The sequence below is a fragment of the Rhineura floridana genome, chromosome 7 (genome assembly GCF_030035675.1).
Source record: "Rhineura floridana isolate rRhiFlo1 chromosome 7, rRhiFlo1.hap2, whole genome shotgun sequence".
NCBI classification, from domain to species: Eukaryota; Metazoa; Chordata; class Lepidosauria; order Squamata; family Rhineuridae; genus Rhineura; species Rhineura floridana.
Genome location: NC_084486.1, coordinates 93,228,247 through 93,248,226, shown reverse-complemented (window position 1 = coordinate 93,248,226; position 19,980 = coordinate 93,228,247). Strand labels below are relative to the sequence as shown.

At 41.7% G+C, this 19,980-nt stretch overlaps 1 protein-coding gene across 1 annotated transcript in view; it reads right to left on the bottom strand.

Annotated features, from left to right (window-relative positions):
* Positions 1-422: 422 nt before the first annotated feature.
* VPS8 (VPS8 subunit of CORVET complex) overlaps positions 423-19,980 on the bottom strand; it is a 154,033-nt gene continuing 134,475 nt past the window's right edge. The window contains exons 45-46 of the mRNA XM_061636517.1: positions 6,734-6,814; positions 423-3,033 (exon numbers count right to left, since the gene is read on the bottom strand). Of these exons, the coding sequence (XP_061492501.1) occupies positions 2,884-3,033; positions 6,734-6,814 (231 nt within the window). The 3' untranslated portion in view covers positions 423-2,883. The remainder of the gene's footprint in view (positions 3,034-6,733; positions 6,815-19,980) is intronic.

Here is a 19,980-nt window from a genome sequence, read left to right as displayed (position 1 = left end):
CTCATCCAGCGGGGCGGCAGGTGCACCTTCTCCGAGAAGACCTATGTGGCCGCCAAGCGGGGGGCTGCCGCCGCCGCCGCCACCATTTACAAATACGGCAGCAGGATGGGGAACGACATTCAGGCCATGACCCACCCTGCTTCTGCAGGACTGACTGGTGCTGGGGAAAGCTTACTCATATCTTGCCAGCAAAGAAGCTGATCAGAAGTTCAACTGAAGGTGTTGGACTTGCAAGCATACAAGGAAAGAGAGAGAACCAACTCACAGCTTTGTTGGGGGCAACCTGAGATGTTTCTGCCGCTCCAGGCGCCTACACCACCCTGTATTTTCACTGGAAGTTGTAATTGCTGACTTTTTAAAAATAATGTTATTTGTTATTTAATTTTTGTAAATTGCATTGCTTTATTGATGTATTTCTATATTTGTGTTCTTCTTGTAAGCCGCCTTGAGGGCCTTTTGGCCATAAGGCGGAGTATAAATAATAACAACAATAATAATAAATGAATTTAAATTTTACCCTTGTACAAAAGGCTATATTCTACACACATCAAGGCATTATCAGATTTCAAGGACATTCCAGCCAGGCAAAAATACTCCAGGAAGATGCAAAGCAGGGCCAGTGAGGGGAGTGTCTGGGGAGAGTCCCAAGGGTCACATACAAGAGGCCTGGAGGGCTACATTCTGTCCCTAGGCCTGAGGTTCCCTACCACTGCATTAATGCACACTGCAAATTATTTTAGCATTAGTGTGAGTCTGTAAGAATGGATGGGATGTTCATAATTCTAACTGCATCAGTGGGTATGTATATTGGGTGAAGAGATTTAACACAACCATTTAAGGAGGTGATCTGACAAACTAAATCCAAATATATATGTTATATCAATGAGTCATTAATACAATGATTATCATTGTCCCCCAGAATCAGACATTTAAAAGGTTAGCATAAAATGATGCCATAAGTTCTAAAAGCACTAATTGGATAATTTAAAAAATCCTATTTAATTGGTTAGCAACTACTGGAGGTTCATAAGCCAACAACAAACCATAGTTTCAGACAACCCGTAGTTCAAACAATCCAGTTAAGCCACTGAGCAGAGTTCAGATGATCAAATAAACCACAGCTTAAAGTTATGTGCGAACCAGACTATTATGTTAATTAACTTCTGAATTCGCACAACACCTACCACCCTAATAAATCAGATACATGAAGAAGAAAAGATGAAAGGACAAGGACTTTGAACTAAGTATGAATCTGGGTTACAGCAAGGAACTAGCTTCTGCTAGTGAATAGGCATATGGTTGCAACGGCACACATACATACATATGCAGATATATTGATATACATATATCAGTTTTATAGACTGATTATAGAGGGTGGGAGAAGAGGGACAATGGTCAATGACAGACATGAGACTTATGACTAGGCCACTCATGGAAAGATTTGTACCCTTAATGAGGTGGTAGCTTTCCTGCATGCAACACTAAAGTGGAACACTAAATGAGAAAAGACGAGGGAACACAACGCACATTGTCATCACCTTTGGACGCAGCACTCTGCAGCAGGGTCATGTGAAAAAACTTCTGGCCTTGATGTACCTTTTAATCTACACTCTCTATTGACAGATTAGCATGAAGATAGGAGATGCCTTAAACAGGAAAGGGGAAATTGCCGACTGCCAGCTTTTGGAGATGTAAGGACATTAAAGAGGATAGTTAGTGGGAAGCTTATGCTTAACATGGAGGACCAGGAGACATTCATCTTCAGTTAATGTTAAAACTCATTCCTGTTGTAGGCTGTTGAGGATGCTCTGTCCACACAGAAGGAAGAGAGATAAAAAAAAAGAGCACCAACCAGCATCTGAAGCCTTCCCTTTAATTCAATACAGAGTTCATTATAGATAAATGGGCTAGGGTCAGGATGGGATACAATGAAAGAGGATGTCCTTTCCATGCAGCTCAGCAACTCAGCAGCAGCAGCAGCCATCATAATGATGAATGTGCTGTTTTCTTTTGGTACACTAGAAACAGTGAGAGCTCTGTGGAAATGCTGGCACACAGCTAGTGCAGGCCTCACAACACACACAACCTGGTACCAAATATTTGCCACTGTCAAGTTGGCTGAGTGCTACACTGCAATGTGCTTTGTTAGCAGAATTTCTGATTTATGATGATAATGAGCAACACTTTCCTGAAATAGCATCTGCCATAGTAAACCACCTTGAGCCACCAGCAGAAGGGACAACATACAGAGATTTATCAGGATGGCTGAAATCAGAAGCAAACCATTAGAGAAAGCAATTTCACAAAAGTTCAGGTAATCAGTTGTGATGTCCTTGGCGGTTCTGTTTCATTTGAGTTACAGTTGGGTTCTGTGCATTCAGCCACCTATTATAATGCTGATTGTAGAGATCCACAGCTTCTTTTAGATCAAAATGAGATAGTTTAGGACGCTTGAGAAACGTCAGCTTTGGATGACTGACATTTGTTGTATTCCCTTGGTTGTCTTCTCTTAGGGAACAGACTCCAATTATTTAAATAACCTTTGGCTGCAGACACTTTATCCCTGGGGCTTAGTGCAGTCGCCCCAAGCACTGTTGTGCTCAGCTCCACTGAGGAATAGCATAGGTTTGACAGAGTAGTTTATAGCTTTCAGCAAAGCCCAGTAGAAATAAGGTCCAGAGATATTCTTGATGTCCCTTCTGCTTTGTTAAGCAAGTCACAAAGGGAAAACAGAAGATTCCATATTGTTGCAATCTCCTGTCTACTTAATACAAAGTAAAGTTCTCTTGAGCTGGTTCCACCATCAGGGTATATAGTATCAGAAGACCATGAAATACTTTCCACTCTGCTTTTCGCTTGCCCTGGAGCCCCAGCAAGTAGAGATTAGTCTTCCAGAAGAGGAGGAGGAGTGAGGTGAAGTTGGAAGGTCTCATTCTGAAAGACGCTATTCACAGCAGGATCACCCTGGGAGATACGGAAGAGCCCATGTTTTTCTCCACCATGATCTCGTGAGAGTTCAGTCAAAAGAGCCAACTACAAAATAAAAGATACCAGTTGGTACATTACCGGCAATGCAAATCATATAAGATATATTAGGGAGTGATATGGGCAATAAAAACATTAATCTGCATTAAGAGGTGAACAATTTAGTAGAAATAAATATAAATAGTGAAAGTTGTAACCATGTGGTTTACATCACAGTTTTAAATTTTTAAATTGTGTTTTAAATTGTTTTTAAAAGATGTGTGTTTAAGTTAGTATATTTGTTTTAATGTTTTTAGTTACTGTAAACCACCCAGAGTGCTTCGGCTATGAGGCGGTATATAAATACAATAATAAACAAACAAACAAACAAACAAACATAATAATAAACAAAAACAAAATAATAAAACCTCCCTCATCCATGACCTAATTGTGGATGAGGCAGCCGATCTGGCATGTATTACCGAGACCTGGGTGAGCGATCTGGGAGGTATTAATCTCTCCCAGTTGTGCCCACCTGGGTATTCGGTTCAGCATCTGGGTAGATCCGAGGGTCGGGGAGGGGGAATCGCTGTGGTCTATAGAAGTTCCATCCCTCTTGTTAGGCACCCTATCCAGGTGGCTAATGGTCTAGAGTGTCTGCACATAACGTTGGGTCAGTGAGACAGACTGGGAATACTGTTGGTGTACCGTCCACCCTGCTGTCCAACAGCCTCCCTAACTGAGCTGACAGAGGTGGTCTCGGATCTATTGTTGCGTTCCCCCAAACTTTTGGTATTGGGGGATCTCAACATTCATGCTGAGGCCGCTTTATCTGGAGCAGCTCAGGACTTCATGACCTCCATGACAGCCATGGGGCTGTCTCAATTTGCTACTGGCCCTACGCATGTGTTGGGGCACACTCTGGACTTGATTTTCGCCACTGGATTAGGGGATGGTGATCTGAGAGTGAGGAATTTTACATCTATTCCTTTGTCATGGTCAGATCACCGCCTATTAAGTGTTAGACTCACATTGTCTTCTCCCCTCTGCAAGGGTGAAGGACCAATTAAGATGGTCCGTCCCCGGAGACTAATGAATCCTGAGGGTTTTCTGATGGCTCTAGGGAATTTTCCGGCTGATAGAATTGACGGTCCTGTCGAAACCCTGGCCACGCTGTGGAATACGGAAATGGCCCGGGCAGTTGACACGATCGCCCCGGTGCGCCCTCTCCGTTGCAGAGCTCAATTGGCTCCCTGGTTTACCCCGGAGCTAAGAGTGATGAAGCAAGAAAGGAGACGGCTTGAGTGCAAATGGAGGCGAACTCCCGACGACTGTAATCATGCACTTGTGAGGGTCTCTACCAAACTCTATGTGAAGGCAGTGAGAGCAGCAAAGAAGCAATACTTTGCTGTCTCTATTCAGTCATCCCTTAACCGCCCAGCGGAACTTTATAAAGTTGTCCGGGGACTTCTACACTCTGGTCCCCAGGACGCAATAACACCATCAATTGCCCGCTGTAATGAGTTTGCGCGACACTTTCGTGATAAGATCATGAACATCCGCCGGGACCTTGACTCCATTATTGTAGCAGTTGATCCTAATGAGGTGTCCAGAGCACAGTCTTGTCCTGTTTTACTGGATGAGTTTCAGTTGGTACAGCTCGAGGATGTGGACAAGGTGCTTGGACAGGTGCGGGCGACCACTTCTGCTCTGGATCCTTGCCCCTCATGGCTAATAAAAGCTAGCAGGAATGGAACAGCCGGCTGGGCCAAGGAGGTGATTAATGCCTCTTTACGAGAGGGAGTGGTCCCACCCTGCCTGAAACAGGCGGTGGTGAGACCGCTCCTAAAAAAACCCTTCTTGGACCCTGATAATTTGGACAACTATAGGCCGGTAGCAAATGTTCCATTCCTGGGCAAGGTCCTAGAGCGTGTGGTCGCTCGCCAACTCCAGGCTCTCTTGGATGAAACTGATTATCTGGACCCATTTCAATCGGGCTTTCGGCCGGGGTTTGGTACAGAAACGCCCTTGGTTGCCCTGTATGATGACCTCTGTCGGGAGAAAGACAGAGGGAGTGTAACTCTGTTGGTTCTCCTTGATCTCTCAGCGGCGTTTGATACCATCGACCATGGTATCCTTCTGGAGCGACTTACGGATTTAGGAGTGGGAGGCACTGCTTGGCGGTGGCTCTGCTCCTATCTTGGGAATCGTCTCCAGAAGGTGATGCTGGGGGAACATTACTCGAGTCCCTGGGTACTCCAATATGGGGTCCCGCAGTTCTGTCCCCCATGCTTTTTAATATTTATATGAAGCCGCTGGGTGAGGTCATCAGGAGTTTTGGAGTGCGTTTCCAGCAATATGCTGATGATACGCAGCTCTACTACTCCTTTTCATCTTCGTCAGGTGAGGCTGTTGATGTACTAGACCGCTGCCTGGCCGCGATAATGGGCTGGATGAGAGCTAATAAACTGAAACTCAATCCTAACAAGACTGAGGCGCTGTTGGTGGGAGGGCCCTCTGCCCAGATGGTTGACGTTCGACCTGCCCTAGATGGGGTTACACTCCCCCTAAAGGAGCAAGTACGTAGTTTGGGGGTCTTATTAGATCCGCTCCTGTCACTTGAGGCTCAGGTAGCCTCGGTAGCACGGAATGCATTCTACCAGCTTCGGCTGGTAGCCCAACTACGACCCTATCTGAACAGGGAGAATCTCGCCTCAGTTATCCATGCTATGGTAACCTCTAGATTGGACTACTGTAATGCACTCTACGTGGGGCTACCTGTGAAGACGGTTCGGAAACTTCAGCTAGTGCAAAATGCTGCGGCCAGAGTTCTCACTGGGACAAAGAAACTTGACCATATAACACCTGTGCTGGCGCAGCTGCACTGGCTACCGATATGTTTCCGGGCCAGATTCAAAGTGTTGGTTCTTACCTATAAAGCCCTAAACGGCATCGGACCGCAATACCTGGTGGAACGCCTCTCTCGCTATGTACCTACCCGTTCACTACGCTCAACGTCGAAGGCCCTTCTCCGGGTCCCAACTCATAAAGAGGCCCGGAGATCAACAACTAGATCTAGGGCCTTCTCGGTGGTGGCCCCCGAACTATGGAATGCCCTCCCAGACGAGATACGCCTGGCGCCTTCTCTGTTATCTTTTCGGCGCCAGGTAAAAACCTACCTTTTCGCCCAGGCATTTTAAACATTTTAAATTTAATATTTTAAACCTAATATGGATTTTAATTTATAAACTCAATGGCAATTCTATTTCAGATTTTTATCATGTTTAATGTTTTTATAATTGTACTATATTTTTCACACTTGCTCATATTTTAATTGTGATTTTATTTGTTGTACACCGCCCTGAGAGCTTTCTGCTATAGGGCGGTCTAGAAATGTAATTAAATAAATAAAGTAAATAAATAAATAAACAAATAAATAAATGTGCTATAGCTGAGTTTTGAAAAGAGGTTTTTTTCTTTACTTCTGTAAGTCAGATGTGGGAGGAAGGTGTGGTTGGAAGGCACTAGGCATGTACTATTACTCTGACCCTCTTTTAAAGAATCAACACAGACACACACTTCAAGTGGGTATGATGAACTGAATTTACCCCTGGCAGGATGACCCTTTCTTCCCTACCAAAGGCAAAAATAAATTATGTATCCAAGACAAGTATCATCCTTGTGGTATTTTAATCTCTACTGAGATGAGAACACACATCAAAATCATTCATATTTTACCCCATTAAAGCGAGACATAAAATTATATTACCCTGGATGTTCCTCGGTACAAACGACAAAGCTGGTCAAAAGCTTGAGCTTGCTGGGGATCCAAAAGGGCCTCTGAACTGGTCTACGGAACAGCAATACAATGTCACCACCCAAATCATGTATATCAACCAAGGCCTCTACATTCTAGTGTTTCATCAGACCTAACTAAGAGGTAGTCAAACTACATCAGGTTGGAGGAAATATGCTTATGATGTTGACCCTGGACCTAAACCAAAACAGAGGATATCCAATTCAACCAAATACTTACCAAGTTACAATGAAAACTGATATTTTATTTCTGCAATAATAATTATATTCTGGCACTTATAGCATTATTTCATGCTCTGAAACAGGCAAGGACAGACACAAAAACGGGAGGCACAAAGATTTTTGCTCTGAGAGATTCTCAGCTTGCTGCTCTTAGCTGGACATATATTGTTTGGAACAAATTCACACATAATCACACATACAAGTGGCCAACCCCCATGGCTGCTAGCCAAGAAATCTTCCAAGTCATATTAAGAGCTGAACTTATACAACATCTAGATCTTGTGTATAGAGAAATGGGTTGTATTCCTCCTTGCCTGCCTGAACCTAGAAACTTGCTAGATACCTATATTATGTAATTGTTGAGTGAACCACTCCCAAATAATTGTTAGAGGTTCCAATATACCATATGTAGCAGTACATAGTGCTTTACACCTCTTGTCTATTATATCTTTCCAGCATTCCTGTTGGGAAGCTCATTATTATTCTTGCTTTAGGGATTGGGGATGCAGCCTAAGAGAATGCAACTTGCCCAGTAACACCGTCAATCTACAGCTGAGATAAAGTTTAAACCAAGGCCCCAGATTAACACTCCATTTCTTGGAATTCAGTTATCCAGTTTGAAGCTGAAAGAAAAAGTGTTACACTGCATAACATCCTTCAGAGAAGATGATCCTGCTCCAGGGTTGAAAGAGTTTCCTCTTACAGATCAAAGAGAGCGTGTGCAGGGTTGCAGTCTCAATGTGAACATTGTGTACAATTATAAAAGGCAAAGAAAGAAAATGAAAAAGCCTCACTGTAATTTCAGGGCAATTGGAAGAAATGTACTGGCTTGGCCAGAGCAGGAAAGCGCTTTAATTTGCATACAGCAGTCTCCAAATGCTGCTGATCCCCTGCCCCTGTCCTCCTGCAACCATGCGCATCTCATCCCACTATGTCTCTTGACTGTCCGGAGCAGTTTTTAGGGAGGCACAGGTGGCTGCAGGGGAGATCAGGAAAGCCCTATTGTGTAAGTGGCGACAGCTATTATTCTCTGGAACAGAGAACAGAGCAATTCTAATGAAGATTTATATCCACATATATTATTAATATTACAAAGCTGGCAAACAAAATTCTGATGAAAAAGTATTGGGACTCAGCTGTTATACTTATATATATTTTCTTCTCTTCTCCTCCCCTTTCTGTTTTATCTGAGCTTAGTGTATTGTAAATATAAGGACTTGATTGTCTGCTTTGTTCTCAGCAATCTTGAAGGCTTGCTTGTTTTAAAAAAACACTGTTAAAATAAAGAATTGAACACAAAAAGAACTGTAAAGGGCTTCTTTGCTGACATTTCATCTTAGAAGTCTCTTAGTCCATTTTCCACAATTATTTTTAATGGAGGGCAAATGAGTACTTATGCTCCACATTAGCTCTCCATGTGCAAGAAAGTTTTCCAAATCACATAAATTATCAGCTACAAATCTACTGTAGCTATGAAATATTTGTCCTCTCTTCAGAGGCCTGCAACACACACACAGGCAAATAGAAGGTAATTTGTTCTCATCCAAAGACAAACATAACTGCTGCCCTTTTGCTGTTTCTTACTTGTACATACTCTGCAACTATCAGTCAGATTGTTCCTGGGGCTGATGAGCTGATATATTGCAGGAAATGTTCCTGTTGTCATGGAAACAAGTATTGTAGGGCATTTCTTTTTAACTAAACGAAATCTTTTTATCCAATGCTGCAGGAAATCTCTTAGCGAATTAGACATCTTTGTCATTAACACTGAGTATAAATGCCCAAATCTACATCATACATTTGACTGCAGTTTTCACTTCAAACACAAGGAGCTGGCCAGGCAACTCCAACAGGTAATGCAGATATTAGTTTGCTCTGAATCAGGTTGGATTGGATTAAATCCTATTTATGTAAGTGACTGCAGAATCCCTTTCAAAAGGGACACTAAATAGACTTTTTCTTTTTATACATATGGCATGTAATCCTTGAAAGAGACATTTTGAACTGAATGTTTCTAGAAACTCTCATTTATTCAAATGATTTGTTCGGAAGAATGAGTTCCTAATCCTATTAATAGATGCAAATCGCAAAAGATGTGTACTGCAGGATACACGAAAGCTTTCACATCTAATTTATCAAGGCTAGTATTCCTTTCTGGACACACATTGTTCCTAATTGCCTTTTAAAAAACAGGTTTGACTATAGCTAAAGTAAAGATTACCTATCCCCCCTTTTTAAAAGAGTATAGGTTAAGTAAATATGCTACATGTTATACTGCACAATTTTAATAGCAAGGTTAAGAAATGGTCCACAAAGTCAGATCAATTATCTTGAAGCCCAGTAACACCAACCCTGATAATCAGTGAGTTCGAAGTAGCTCACCTGTGCACCAGGAAGGTATTTTCACAGTACAACTACCTGTGTTTCTTAACTGGAGATGCCAGAGATCAAGCTGGGAATATGTGTGTGTTATGTGCCTTCAAGTCGATTACGACTTATGGCGACCCTATGAATCAGCGACCTCCAATAGCATCTGTTGTAAACCACATTGTTCAGATCTTGTAAGTTCCTTTATGGAATCAATCCATCTCTTGTGGCTTCCTTTATGGAATCAATCCATCTCTTGTTTGGTCTTCTTCTTTTTCTACTCCCTTCTGTTGTTCCCAGCATTATTGTCTTTTCTAGTGAATCATGTCTTCTCATTATGTGTCCAAAGTATGATAACCTCAGTTTCATCATTTTAGCTTCTAGTGATAGTTCTGGTTTTATTTGTTCTAAAACCCAATTATTTGTCTTTTTCGTGGTGCGTGGTATGTGCAAAACTCTCATCCAACACCAGTTTTTAAATGAGTTGATTTTTCTCTTACCTGCTTTTTTAGTTTTCTCATAGCTGCCCTCCCCAATTCTAGCCTTCTTCTAATTTCTTGACTATTGTCTTCATTTTGGTTAATGATTATGCCAAGATATTGATAATCCTTGACAAGTTCAATGTCCTCATTATCAACTTTAAAGTTACATAAATCTTCTGGTGTTATTACTTTAGTCTTCTTGACGTTCAGCTGTAGTCCTGCTTTTGTGCTTTCCTCTAACTTTCATCAGCATTCATTTCAGATTATTACTGGTTTCTGCTAGTAGCATGGTATCATCTGCATATCTTAAATTATTGATATTTCTCCCTCCAATTTTCACACCTCCTTCATCTTGGTCCAATCCCACTTCCATATGATGTTTTGCATATCGATTAAACAAATAGGGTGATAAAATACACCCGTCTCACCCCCTTTCTGATGGGAAACTACTCAGTTTCTCCATATTCTGTCTTTACAGTAGCCTCTTGCCCAGAGTATAGGTTGTGCATCAGGACAATCAGATGCTATGGCACCCCCATTTATTTTAAAGCATTCCATAGCTTTCTGTGAGCTACACAATCAAAAGCTTTGCTCTAATCTATCAAACACAGGGTGATTTTCTTCTGAAATTCGTTGCTCCGTTCCATTATCCAACATATGTTTGCAATATGATCTCTGGTACCTCTTCCCTTTCTAAATCCAGCTTGGACATTTGGCATTTCTCGCTTCATATATGGTAAGAGCCTTTGTTGTAGAATCTTGAGCATTATTTTACTTGCATGAGATATTAAGGTGATGGTTCAATAATTACTGCATTCCCTGAGATCCCCTTTCTTTGGAATTGGGATGTATATTGAGCACTTCCAGTCTGTAGACCATTGTTTTATTTTCCATATTTGTCAACAAATGTTTGTCAAAATTTGGACAGATCCAGTCTCAGTAACTTGTAGCAATTCTATTGGCATGCCATTTGTTCCTGGTGATTTGTTTCTTCCAAGTATTTTAAGAGCAGCTTCCACCTCACATTCTAAAATTTCTAGTTCTTCATCATATGGTTCCTCCGTGAATGAATCTGTCATCCTTGCATCTCTTTCATACAGTTTTTCATTGTATTGCTTCCATCTTCCTTTTATTTTATCTCGGTTAGTCAGTGTTCCCCAGTTTATTATTCAACATCCCTACTCTTGGTTTAAATTTCCCTTTCATTTCTCTAACCTTTTGGAATAGGGCTCTTGTTCTACCCTTTTTGTTGTCCTCTTCTATTTCTATACAATAACTATTATCATAGTTCTTTGTCTCTACGTACTACTCGCTGTATTGTTGCATTTAGGGTTCTGACTGTGTTTCTATCTCCTTTTGCTTTTGCTTTCCTTCTCTCTTTAACCATTTTAAGAGTTACTTCAGTCATCCATGACTGAGTCTTTCTCTCTTTTTAACTATATTGTCTTTCTGCATTCTTCCCTGATAATGTCTCTGATTTCACTCCATAGTTCTTCTGGTTCTCTATCGACTAAGTTTAAAGCTTCAAATCTGTTCCTTATTTCATCTTTATATTCTTCTGGGATGTTATTTAAATTGTATTTTGGAATTATGATTGCTTTGTTCTTCTTTAGCTTAACTCTGATTTTCAATATGATTTGCTTGGTCTAGACTCCTGACGGCATTGCTTTCAGCTTCTTCAATTCTCTCAAAAATCCTCATCACATTAAGATGTGCATCCTAGAGGACTAACTGAAGGAACAAACAGTGCAGTCCTGTGCATGTTAACTTGGAAATATGTCCCACTGAGTTCATTGGGCCTTTTCCCCAGGTAATTGTGCATAGGACTGCAGCCTAAGTTCCATTTTAACTCCAGCATATCCCTCACTTTTCACTCATGACTTTTATCAGCAACATTGTACAGCGAGATCACACACACACACACACACACTTAAGGCTTTGATATTAATGATTTACGATACCAATTCCAAGAAGTGAGCAACATCAGGAAGTGAACATCTGATTCCTGAACATGCATATACTTCAGCCTATGATCATACTATGGGATCCTCTGACTGACTGTACATCTCATATCGGAATGGATTGACAGCCCACATGTATGACTGTCAGAATTTACCATCCTCATGTATTCTACAGAATTCTCTACACAGAGGTGACTTCTATTTAGGTCCTAAACTGAAGGACATTGGCCACATTTGAAACAGTTCTTACTTTGCACAGCTACTGTACATCAGTGTAGGTGAATAGTGAACCAACACTCATATAAAATGTATTTGAGTCATATACATACAAAGACAGCCAAGCTTATATTAAATATGTTATAGTCAAGTGGCAGAATTGAAAAAACCCCACAATATTATTCGAACTGCAGATAAATGGTAGACACTATGACAGATGAAGGGCCTGGAATTTATACTCAAGGAAACATCACCGCACTGAGAAAACTATACTTCCGTTTAATCTGACAAACTCTCCAAAGGATTCTTTAAAAAGAAGGCACTTCCCAGAAATATCTGACTTAAATTAGCAAAGACACCAGAAAAGCACTGGGTATTTTTAAAAATGTATTCATTACTTTGTATATCCAAACAGATTATCAGAAAAAGGACTGAAAATGGGGCAAATTTCTCACAAATTTATGGCTGTTCTGTCTCAGTCTTTGGTGGCAGTTACCTTCAATTATTAGGATCACATACAACAACTAGGTTGAAATAAATATTTTAATATGCATACAGAGCACAAGTTAAGATGACTAAGAAAACTGTCAGAGAGACAAAACGGGACTGCTGCATTAAGTTAATCACCACTGGTGGCCTTCAGTTGCTCTACAGGAATTGTTTGGAGAAGCTGCCTTACCATTAAGCAGGTACAATAAGCCTGTGAAGACCGAGGGGGCATCATCCTTTTGTAGATAAGGAAGGGAATATGAGAGAGAGAGAAGGGGGAGGCCACCTCCTGTACCCCAAACAGAGATTTATGCTGCTGGCTAAGTTGCCTGGGGCTGAAATGGTCTGTGCTGCCCTCTGTCATTTCTGAAATTGTTCCTTCTGGCTGTTCCTGGCTGTGTGCAGCTCTTGCGCAGAGCAACGTGCTACAAACTCAGTATGCTTCTGTCTTTACCCCTCCTGACTTGAGCTGGAGTGGAAGCTGGGTAATGAGAGTATGCTTGCATCTGGCACAACCAAAGTCTAGTTACTGTTATTTGAAACAACAAACGTAACATCCCATCCGAGCCAGGAGAAAATTGCCCTAGGAATTTTCAAGTCTGAGATGCCTTCTTAGGGATGGAATGTGAGCTTTAGAAATACACTTGAAACACAGAGTTCTTATATTCAGTGAATGTGCATAGCAACTTTTCTTTAAACCATCAATTTCCTGGGCATACCCTTGTTTTTTCAATGTAGTTGCAGAGAAGGATGCTCACCGGAGAGAGAGATAAAGAACAGAGTATGTTGGGTTGCTGTCAGTTCATATATAAATCTCAACACTACTTCAAAATAAAAATTGACAATCCATTTCAGAAAAGCAGAAATGGTACTAAGAAATATACTCCAGATGCTTGGTGGCATTTCCCAGCACTAATCCATTGTTGCTCAAAGCGTTCTAAAGAAAACACAGCAAACTCAAAAAATTACAGGTAGTGCAAAAGTGCCCTCTGTTTGACCAAAAAAGAGAGCCCTGCTGATCACACCAAAGACCCATATAGTCCAGCATTCTGTTCCCACAGTGGCCAGTCAGATGTCTGTGGTAATTCCACAAGCATGACTACAGACTGAGTGACTGCATATATATATATATATGTTTAAGCTTCATATATTAAGCCCAAACAATTTAGGGTTTGAAATAATATGTGGAGGGCAGGACCAATAGGTCAAATACTATTATCTTAGACTGCTGGAGGACTTTAAGAAGTGTCCACTTTGTTCTCATTCAACCAGCTTTTAAGGGTAAAGTGTGTTAGTAATAAAGCTGATAGCTTACGATGCATACTGTGAACAAATAACTCATCTTAAGAAAGTTCCGACTATTAGAATGTTACTTTAATGCAACTGAGAGTACCTGAATTAGTTGTACTTCAATGCAAATAGAGTAAAGCAATGAACAGTCACTAGAAGGATCATTTGTCTGAATGCTAAATTCAATGCCAATTTAATTGTTTTCTGTTTGAGATGTTGTGGAACACCAAATCCCAAGGCCATGAGATATTGCTGGATTTGGCAGGCATTTCCTACAATAGGTACAAATATCAGCTCCCACTACAATCATCTCCTGGCTGAATTGCATATTAGTCCTCTCTTATCCAATTGAAGCGTGTAACAATTATACTCTAAAATCAGGATTTTGTACTTCTTTGCTTTAGCAGCTGGATTACTTAAAGCTAGGCAGCTTGCAAACTGAATACGAGTCTGCATTGTGATAAAACTACAAAAATGCAAATGCAATTATGGAAGGCATTTAATAGAAGCACTGAATCTAAGAGGCATTTTCTATGTTTTAATTTTTCAATAAGAATGAAGTGCTCTTTCACACTCACCACTGAAATATGGAAAAGATTTACCCCTTTTATAGTAACTTGGACACGAGGATGCAAGGAACCCAGATTATTGTGACCCACCTAACTCTGGTGGTTTCCTTCCAACTGTCTCTGGCACCTGCCTGGATAATGCCTGTAGCACCCCCAGTGATGAAATATAATTCCTCTCCCTCCTCCCCCACTCCTAACAATTTGAGCTTCCACCTGCAGTCTGAAGTGGTACAGTTCAAACACAGGTTTATCACCTTATGTTTTGATTGTCAGAACTAAAGCAAAACTCTTCCAAAAACCTACCTTATAGCAGAAGACCTATTTTAAGCGAAAGGTCTTCTAGGATGGAACCTTTCTCCATGACAAGCTAGTTTTCTAATAAATAAGAAAAAATATTGAAAGACTCCACCACCTGCACTATGGATAAATGGTACAGTTCAAACCCAGACTTACCACCCCATCCGCTGTTTGAAAACTAGGCCACAGTCTGAGGAAAATTCACTGTTCCTGCAAATATGTTTATTTCAAACAGGAGAAATTTGCTATCATACTTAGGGACTGTCATGCCAGCTTGCCAGCCTTACCCTGGCCTGCAGTTAAAATGGCTAACTCCCAAAGCCTTATGGGGAATTCTTCCCCTTGACATCTTCCTTGTTAGCTTGCTAGCAAGCAGTTAAATCTTTGATGTTCTTTCATCACTATGACTTGGTAATTTTTATAACACAGCTGTACCCGCTTACAGTAATTTTGCACCTTCTTATCAGTGGAAGGGGCCTGGTTCCGTCAAGGCCGTCAAACTCCTTGCTTTGTTATGGGAAACCAAGAGGAGGCGCCAGGTGCTGTGGGAACATCGTTTTTTCATCCCTTTGATGAAAATGTTAATTGGTTAATTGTCTCCGGCTGGGAGGGAATTTTCCTCCATAAGAGGAGGCTCAGAACTCTGGGTTTGTGTCCCACTTCGGAGCACCACCTTGCCTATGGTGATGTTCTGTTGTGGCTCCATTTACATCTTGACTTGCAACTCCCTGAGGGGAAGAAGGCTATTCAGGGAGAGATCCTATGCTCTTGTAAGTATAGCTAGGCAAACAGCTTTGTTATTTTGATTTGTGCCAAGAAACTGTCCTTTATCTTTTCTACTAAATACCTTACCCATTTGGGTGTATGGTTTTAGGATTCAATTTGCTGCTACAAATTATTTGTGTGTACCTTTTTGCTTTTTGTAATCTTTTTATGCTTTTCTTATTTTCTTTTTAATAAATTTTAATTACTTTAAACCAACGTATGTTTATTCCAGAGAGAGGGGTCAGTTCCTAAATTCAGTCCTTGCCATTTGACCACAACTACCGTGTAACAGAGAAACGTTTTTACCTAAGACTTCAGAAGGGGCCAGGAGTGTATCTAGACTCTGGTCCTGAGAGGCTCAGGTGTTTAAGTGGGCTCTGGGGTTCCCTTTGCCCCAGAGTAGCTAACCAGTTGAAGGGTGGTGGCAGTATTACCTTGCAGGGTTGGTGTTGACATGCACAACCTTGGCAAACCAGGATTTGCTGGGATCAATTGCCCAAGGCTGGGGATTGACTCCTAGGACAGTGAGAGCAGACGGGGAAGAGCTCCCCGCTTTCACTACATGTTGGCAGCGTTTGGGACCGAAAAGGACTGAACCTATCTCTGGGTAAACATACTCTTAAAAAGGTACATTTTGGGAAAAAATGGAAATTGTTTAGTTAAAGGTTTCTGGCACAAAGGTTTATTATTTTTGTAAAGTCAGGATGTCTACAAGATCTAAGCAGAAGAAGGCATTAGATCAGATTACTGCTGAAAGTAGCGAAGAGGAACAAACAGATTTGTTACCTCAAGGCGATTTCAAAGCAGCAGGAGGCAGTGCTGAGGTGCCGCCGTTGCAAACAGTTACTCCGGAGGGAGAACTGGCGTCGTCACCCGTATGGAGTCGACGAAGTATGGAGAGTCAAGCCAGCCAGAGCGGGGGGGTGCCACCCATGGATATGTGGGCTGAAATGCATAACTTCTTCTTGAAACAAATGGCGCTTATGACTACTCTTGTGCAACAACAGCAGGCGTACGCCCCACCGAGCCAAGAACTGAGGTCTGGAAGAGTGTGCTTGGGTGGAGCTGATCCAGCAGACTTTCCATTTTACCAAGCGGGAGAGGATATTTCAGAATTCTTTTTAATCTTTGAGCAAGCGTGTTTGGACCAGTCATTAGATAAAAAATACTGGATGAAAATCCTACGCACTCAAGGAAAGGGAGAATTAAGAAGTTTAATGTGCCAACTCCCTTGAGAGTTAGCCGATGATTACGAGAACTTTGTAAAGTGGCAACCGTGCAATTCGCTCTATCTACTAGAGCGTGTTACCAAAAGTTTGAGACTTTGCAGAAAAAGCCAAAAGAAACGTTCTCATCATTAAGGGCCCGTACTGCTCAAGCAATGGATTTGTGGATTGCAGCTGCGAAAGCTAATACTTTCGAGCAGTTAAGGACAGTGTATACTCTTGAGAAATTTTACAAGATGCTGCCGAAAGAGCTTGCGGCTGCTGTGAGAGGAAAAAAACCAAAGAGCATCCAGGAAGCAGGACATCATGCTGACGAACTTGACTCCTTTCAGGATAAAGATGAATCGCCTAAGGCTTATGTTACAAAGCCGGGAAACTTCAAAGGTAGCCAGCAGGCAGGCAGGAGGAAATGAATGGAAGAAAAAAACGTGGCCGCCTGTAGTCAAGTCGGAGGAGAGAGCTCCGCTTCTGCTGCCGCCGTTGCTTCAACAGCGCGTCCAACAGCTTACCAACCGAGTAAAGCAGTTTTGGAGAATTTATGTTTTTTATGCAAGCAGCCGGGGCACAAAAAGGATCAGTGTCCCCAATTAATTAAAAAGCCGAGTTCTGGAACCAACAAGGGAACTAAAGTAGCTGTGGTCCAGAGAGCCCGTGACTTCAAAGAACAGGGAGGGCAGTCATCTCCAGAAATTTCTCGTTGGTCTTCTTCAGCTTCCAGTTCAGAGAATGACTGGGAATTTTCGGCTCCTAGTGCTGAAAACAGCCCTGTCACCCCGAAAATCAGCATTTTAAAAGCTCCTGCGGTAAGTGTTATTCAACCGGGACTGGGAAAGGAGAAGGGGGGAGGAAAGGTGAAGCCATCCCCTGAAGAGCCCCATGGTGGGAAGGGAGAGAAAGAACGACTCCCTGAAGATAGCACTAGCTATCCATGTTTGCCTGGTCAAGCTGCTTGGTCCAACAAAATGTTCAAAGAGACTATTTTTGTGAATTATGTTAAGCTAATTGCGTTCAGAGATTCAGGAAGCGAGGCTTCCAGCTTATCTCGTCATTTAATTCCGCCTGAATTAATTTTACCAGGGGTAAAAGCGTCAGTACATGTTTATGGGATGACTAACAAACTTTGTGATGTGGCTGATGTCTGGATTTCATACAAAAATTGGTCAGGAAAACAGAGTGTTGATTCATGACTATTCTGACCAATTTTTTGATTTCCTCCTTGGAAATGATATTGCTTACGCATGTTATTTACATAATTTGAAAAATGGGGATGTTAATATCAATGCCATAATCCGTAGTACAGCTAACAAAATGGAACAAGAGCCCAGTATCGAACTTTTGCCACTAGATGGTGCTGTGGCGCAAGAAGTCTGTGACTCAGACCAGCCTCTGCCAACCAAAGTTGGAAATATGAATGTTTCTGATCCTAACAGTGAGGGCATGGAAGAGCTAAAATTGGACTCTGCTCGTTCCACGGCGTTTAAAGAAGCCCTTCTTCAAGATGATAGCCTACAAGTTTGTAGGGATGCTGCAGTAAATGCTCCCCTGGAACTATCTAAGTCTGTGACAGTAAGATTCTATTGGAAGAACGGATTGCTGTATAGAGAACATGTGCCCCAAGGTGCTTCTGTGGATTGGAAGCCTGTCAAACAGCTTGTGGTGCCATTGGCTCATAGGCTGGAAGTTTTGCAACTGGCGCATGATACTATCAGTGGGGGTCATTTAGGAATAACGAGAACATTGGCCCGGGTAACCCGATATTTTTATTGGCCCCGGATTGCCAAAGGGGTACAAAATTTATGTAAAAGTTGTCTAACCTGTCAATTAGTAGGGTATGCCCGTGATCACCCCAAAATGCCAATGAAAGTCTCTGAGATTGTAACAGAACCATTTGCTAAAGTAGTGGTGGACGTTCTTGGTCCACTGAATGTGGCTTCGAGTGGAAAAAAAATTATTTTGACTTACATAGATTATGCAACGCATTTTGCTGAAGCAGTAGCTTTAAGTAGCATTACTGCAACTGCTATCTCAAAGGCTTTACTAGACATATTTTCTCGTTGGGGATGCCCTAAAACTATCTTGTCAGATCAAGGCCCAGGCTTTGTAGCCAAACTAAGAAGCTATGGGAGATTTCTGGGATAGAACATGTGACTTCTGTTGCTTACCATCATGAATCCAACAGGCTTTGTGAACGTTTGAATGCGGTTCTGGGAAATTTAATAAAACGGCCGATGCCTTATCTCGTAGGCATAATTTAGATGATTGATGTATGGTCCTGATGACTTGTAACTGCTCCTGACTATTCTTATGCCTGATGTTTTAATATGGTTTGTGTAACCCTGATTTTATGGTTTTTATGACCTATGCCTGTATTTTGGACTATGAGTTTGCTAATGTCCTTTTATGATTTTATATAATAAAGTATGTAATGTTTTAGAGGCTTAGGTTTGACCACTGTGGGGAAATTAGGTTATGGTTGTTAATTCCTGTTGTGGGTTTTTCCTTTTTTTTTATTAGCCTTCTTTTCCTTCATATTAACCAGAGGAGATGAAACCAAAGGTGATCAACCTTTGATGTCATCATTTTTGAAAAGGGGGCGTGTCATGCAAGCTTGCCAGCCTTACCCTGGCCTGCAGTTAAAATGGCTAACTCCCAAAGCCTTATGGGGAATTCTTCCCCTTGACATCTTCCTTGTTAGCTTGCTAGCAAGCAGTTAAATCTTTGATGTTCTTTCATCACTGTGACTTGGTAATTTTTATAACACAGCTGTACCCGCTTACAGTAATTTTGCACCTTCTTATCAGTGGAAGGGGCCTGGTTCCGTCAAGGCCGTCAAACTCCTTGCTTTGTTATGGGAAACCAAGAGGAGGCGCCAGGTGCTGTGGGAACATCGTTTTTTCATCCCTTTGATGAAAATGTTAATTGGTTAATTGTCTCCGGCTGGGAGGGAATTTTCCTCCATAAGAGGAGGCTCAGAACTCTGGGTTTGTGTCCCACTTCGGAGCACCACCTTGCCTATGGTGATGTTCTGTTGTGGCTCCATTTACATCTTGACTTGCAACTCCCTGAGGGGAAGAAGGCTATTCAGGGAGAGATCCTATGCTCTTGTAAGTATAGCTAGGCAAACAGCTTTGTTATTTTGATTTGTGCCAAGAAACTGTCCTTTATCTTTTCTACTAAATACCTTACCCATTTGGGTGTATGGTTTTAGGATTCAATTTGCTGCTACAAATTATTTGTGTGTACCTTTGTCCCATTCAGAGCTGAAAGAATGAGGCTGGAGTGTGTGTGCAAGTAAATCTCGTTTTATTAGAGTAAT